At 44.2% G+C, this 5,271-nt stretch overlaps 1 protein-coding gene across 1 annotated transcript in view; it reads left to right on the plus strand.

Moving 5' to 3' along the window:
- Positions 1-269: 269 nt before the first annotated feature.
- Positions 270-5,271, plus strand: part of ncoa6 (nuclear receptor coactivator 6) — an 11,325-nt gene continuing 6,323 nt past the window's right edge. The window contains exons 1-8 of the mRNA XM_041224348.1: positions 270-292; positions 756-1,037; positions 1,679-1,834; positions 2,162-2,284; positions 3,259-3,354; positions 3,467-4,321; positions 4,663-4,809; positions 5,127-5,271. The exon at positions 5,127-5,271 is cut by the window's right edge and continues 999 nt beyond it. Of these exons, the coding sequence (XP_041080282.1) occupies positions 797-1,037; positions 1,679-1,834; positions 2,162-2,284; positions 3,259-3,354; positions 3,467-4,321; positions 4,663-4,809; positions 5,127-5,271 (1,763 nt within the window). The 5' untranslated portion in view covers positions 270-292; positions 756-796. The remainder of the gene's footprint in view (positions 293-755; positions 1,038-1,678; positions 1,835-2,161; positions 2,285-3,258; positions 3,355-3,466; positions 4,322-4,662; positions 4,810-5,126) is intronic.

Below are 5,271 nucleotides of genomic sequence, written 5' to 3' on the forward strand. Positions count from 1 at the left end.
ATTTACACAGCAATTAAATACCCGTGTGCTGGAATCATGCAAGCAGTTGTCTGCCAAGGAAGAGGGGGTCATTTTTCTCCACAGTTGCTAGGGCAAGCGAGCTCCGCATTTTTTGTTCTTATTACTAGCTAGTCTACCTGTTAAATGTACAGTTACAGACACAACGTGACGCGCTGGTCTTTGTAACAAAGCCGTTTGATCAGTTTTTCCCGAACAGCAGCGGTAGAAAACAAAAAAACTGTAGTACAGTAAATACGGTTTACATCACCCAGTTTGTTTGACATGGAAGCATGTAAGTTACGTTGGTGGGGTTCAGTATTGCAATACGTCTATGCAATATTTACAAGAGTAATCGATTAAAATAACTAATAGTTGCCAGACAACAGAGGTATATAATATTTACATGCATCTAATATAAATACTTATTACCGTAGCGTACGTCTGTCAGAATTAGATTGAAATGTATTACGCGTCAGACAACAGCTTTTGTTTACCCTAATGTGGATTACTGAGATTTAAAAATGTATAAAATAAATAACTAAATGAATGATCTTTAGGTTTTATTAAAAAAAAAAAAAAATCTGTTTTGTTGCCAGTAGTTTCAGCGTAAACTGAATGCTTCCTGTCTCTGTTTTATAAAATATAATGAAATTACAAAAACAGGGTCCAAAATATTGAGCTGCCTTTCAGGTTTTGTGGCCTGACATGAACAGAATAAATATCTCAAACCCTATAAAGTATCTTGTTTTCCCAAGGTGAGTAAGTGACTCCGCCAAGCCGCTGTACAGTGGGAGCAATGGCAGACTTGCAGGCCCAAGAGGTCATCACGGTGTGGCCAGCAGCCATGGTCAACCCAGACACAGAGCAGGACTCGGGGCTTGAGGAGGAGGAGGAGGAGGATGACATCTCAACCCAGCAGAACCAACATGAGGACGACTCCACTATCTTCATCTCCTTCCAGGGCAACATTGAGGACAAGGACTTCCAAGCCAAGCTGGACAGGATCTTAGAGAGCGTACCTGACATGCTTCAACTGGGTATAAATACCTTTTGTTGTGTTGTGTTTTGATTTTGGTGCTCATGAAAGGTACTAGATTGAAAACCATGGAGACTGAGCATATCCACATTTCTGTGCAGGAGCATTAATTCCAAAGAAACGGGAATGTGCTTGCAAATTTGGGGATAATCATTTTAAAAACCTTTTTTTTTTTTTGTTGTCCTTGCATGGAAACGTCTTTTTTGCCCTATTAGCCTGAAGGGACCGCTGGGGCAGTTCACTGTCAATGCCCATTCAACCTGTGACCTAAGGTAGCTGCTGTCCACTGGGAGCTAAGCTTAGACCACCAAATTCAAACCACTTGTAATCTAAGATAGATTTGGACCCAGGCTTTTAGAGGTGAAAGTCTGGTGCTTTCATCTTGTGCCACCATCTGGGTGAGAGGGTACCAAAACAAAACAAAAACAAAAAAAAAAACTGAGCTGCTTAGTTAGTATGGCTTATATCCCTTTCAGTCAGAGAGTGCAAAGTTGTACCATGTTAAGTTTACCATTTGTGTATCTCTTTTCTAACGAATATTTTAAGAGTGCAGGTGTGTTGGTAGAGGACTTAACTACAGCTTTGTCCTTGTTGGCCGAGGTACTTTTTCACTTTCCCTGAACTTTTGTTTTCCATTGTAAGGCTATGACAGACTGAGCCCACAGCAGGTGGAGCCCTGGAACAGCGTGCGGGTCACCTTTAATATCCCCAGAGATGCGGCGGACCGTCTACGCCTGCTCGCCCAGAACAACCAACAGCAGCTACGAGAACTAGGAATCCTCTCTGTGCAGATCGAAGGTATACGCTGCCTTGCAAATACTTTGAAACAACTGTCTGTGGCTACTACATTTTGTGGATGGGCAACACTGCTGCTAAAACATGTTTTGATTTTGGGCTTCCAAATAGAACAAAGTTTAAGGAGCTCAAGGATAACCTGTACATTTTGTCTTTGCTGTGAAGTATGTAAGAGTGAACATGTTTTATTATAGATTGAGACCTGTCATAGATAGTTATGAAAGACAATACATTCTTTTGCATGAATTTACTTCAGTTAAGAAATTGCAATATGTTTTGTGTTTTTAAATATAGTGTAAACATCGGCCTTCATATAATCCGATTGTTTAGGTGAAGGTGCCATAAATGTGGCTTTAGTGCAGAACAGGGGTCAAGAGGTCAGAGTCAATGGGCCCATGGGACCAGCCAATCAGATGAGAATGGAGGTGGGCTTCCCAGTGCAGCCAGGTCCAGGTAAAACAAACACATTCTCAGTTTGAATACTTTTTTTTTCAGGGCACACTTATGCCCTGTTCACTCTAGCATTTTTATACCGGTATCATTGCGAACCGTACCGAAACATCTGTCCAGACTGGAGTGAGTTCTTATTGGTGTCGTACCGATACAACTGTACCGGTACAAAACTCAAAGAGCAGGTTTTGTACCGCTACTGTTTTGATACGACTCGGAACAGCTTAAGTGTGGACAGGTAAACCGACATGGTATCGGTACAGTTAAGTTAATATTCTGAAGCACGAGCACGTCTTGCTTTACAGTTTAAATACTTTAAACAGCTTTACATTTTACAGTGAGCTGCAATACCTTTATCATGGCGACACCAAAAATGCCAAAAATTAGTGACAAAATTATTTCCACAAAATAAGTGATGATGACTGTGAGGTAAAGCGTACTGCAGAGCAGTGCCGTTCTAAAACACTCTTGATTTAAACATACATGAATGTGGACAGGTATATCGCAACTGTATCGGTACTGTACTGGTATTGAAAAGGGAGTTTGGACAGAAAGTGGTTTTGTACAGGTATATTCTATACCAAAACAAACTGTACTAGTGTCATACCGATACAAGTGTGAACAGGGCTTTAGTCTATTTATACCTTGAAGGGGTCTTTTGTCTAATGTTGAACTGTAGCTCAGCTATGCTATGCCGTTCTATTTGGTGACCTAATTCTATATAGAAATAATAAAACTGACAGCACAAATAACCCTAAAATAATTTTAGTTTGTTTATTTAGATGTTAAAAAGTAGCATAGTGTAATGGGAACACAGCAAGCCTCGGTGGCGCAAGTCTGAGTTGTCTGAGCAATTTTAGGATGTAAATGTAAGGGCGTTGTTTCTTTTTGTTGTCCAACATTAACAATACTATTTGAAATCGTGTTTCCTTGCCGCAGTACGTTGGATTTCAATGTTGCACTTCCTATGCTTACAGGCACTGTCAGAATGAACAATCCCTCTGCGTCTATGGTTGCATCAGGAGGTAACCCACAGATGAATGTCAGGACACCACGCCCACCCTCACAAACAGGTAAGGCTCTCTGGAAAACAGAGGTCACACATCTTAAAGAATATTGTGTCATTTCATAACTAAACACATTACATTTTGTTCATTCCTTGTGCCTTTTTTGTTTTCCTCCCAGATTCATTGGACCCCATGCTATCAAATTTAAATATGCAGCAGCAACAGCAGCAGCAGCAGCAGCTGCAGCCTGCACACTCATCAGTCTCCATGCAGCCTCAGACTCACCCCATGCAAGCAATGCAGGCAATGCAGAATAGCAGGCAGCTTAACCCAGTGACCCTGCAGCAGCTTCAGCAGCAGCAGCAGCAGCAGCAACAACAACAACAACAGCAGCAGCAGCAGCAGCAGCAGCAACAACAAACCCCACACCCTGCACTGGGGGGCGCTCGCGCGCCATTCACCCCACCTACCCAGATTCCCATCCCTGCCGGCTGGAACCAGCTTCCCTCGGGGGCTCTCCAGCCACCCCCTGCCCAAGGCCCCCTTGGAGCTGGTTGGAAGAAAGGGCCCCAACCTGGGCATATGGCACCCCGGCCTTCCTTGGCAACAATTCAGACCCCTAGCCACCCACCTCCCCCCTATCCCTTTGGAAGCCAGCAGGCTGGCCAGGTATTTAACCCAATGGGACAGCCACCTGGGAATGGCCAATTTTCAGCCCCACAGCCAAAGGTCCTCCAGGGGCCTCCTGGAGTGAGGGGCCCCCCTCCCTCTGCACCACCTCAGTCTCATCTCTCTGCCAAGTCGCCAGCCTCCTCCCCATCCCCCTTTCAACAGGGCTCTCCTGGGACACCCCCCAACATGGGACAGAACCAGGCTCAACTGGGCCCCCGTCCCTCCGGTCCCCAGGGGTTCCCACAGGCTGGTGGCTCCCCTGGGCGGGCTGTGATGGGACAGCAGGGTAACATGCAGCCCAGCTTCATGGTGATGTCACAACAGAGCCAGGTGTCTCAGGTCCCTCATTCTGGCATAGGAGGTGATTTTACCTGTTTGTTTGTAGTGAAGGTGTTCCGAGTAATGACTTGTCACTTTTACATGTTTTGTAATTGTCCCACTCTAAAATGTTGACATTATCTGTCTGTGTACAGTAACTCTTTTAGGGTCTAAGTGTTCCGTATTTTTAGACATTGCTATGATTTTACTTGCTTTGTTATTACTTGGTTTATCAAGTTGTTTGTGAACTTCTGATGTATGACTAACAGAGGTTACTGAAGCAGTACTGAAAATTAGATAATGCTAATAGCTTGTACAGCACTGGAGTACATTCTGTTGTGTTTATCTAAAGGACCTGACTGATTGTTCCTCTCCCCTCTGCAGGTATCCCTAAACGGCTGCCTATGGGGTTCCCCAATGCACAAGGCAATCAGACCTTCCTCCCGGGCCAGGGCCCCCCCAGCACTGCTGGGACGCCAGTCAGCAACAGCAACCCTCAGCTGCAGAGCAGTCTGAGCATTCAGCATGCAGGTGTGTTACCTGTCCTGTCCTCTAAATCAAAAGATTCAAACAAGACAAGGCAGATAATAGGATATGAAGTCTGGGTTTATACTAGCTAATTGGTGGTTGACCTGGGACGTGTAATACTTCCGACTCTAATCACTTTACACTCCTCGGTTTTTGTATAGATCAGCTTATAATGACTTGCACATATTACTTAAAAATAAAGAAAGAAGAATTTGTGAGTCCGCCGCATTGAGTAAAATATTTCTGTATTGGATGATTAGTTAAAGTAACTGTATTTTTTTTTTTTTTTTTCCCTTCCTCTCTCTATCTCTTGTGCCCAGGAGGCCAGCCGTCTACTTCGGCTAATCAGATGCAAGGTCCACATGGCCACCCAAACGTTATCCAAACTAATATGATGGGTCTGCACGGTGGTATGAACAATCAGTCAGTGGGGAGTGCTGCCGGAGGAAACTTAGTGCAGACCCA

This window comes from Polyodon spathula, chromosome 23 (assembly GCF_017654505.1).
Source record: "Polyodon spathula isolate WHYD16114869_AA chromosome 23, ASM1765450v1, whole genome shotgun sequence".
Classification (NCBI taxonomy): Eukaryota; Metazoa; Chordata; class Actinopteri; order Acipenseriformes; family Polyodontidae; genus Polyodon; species Polyodon spathula.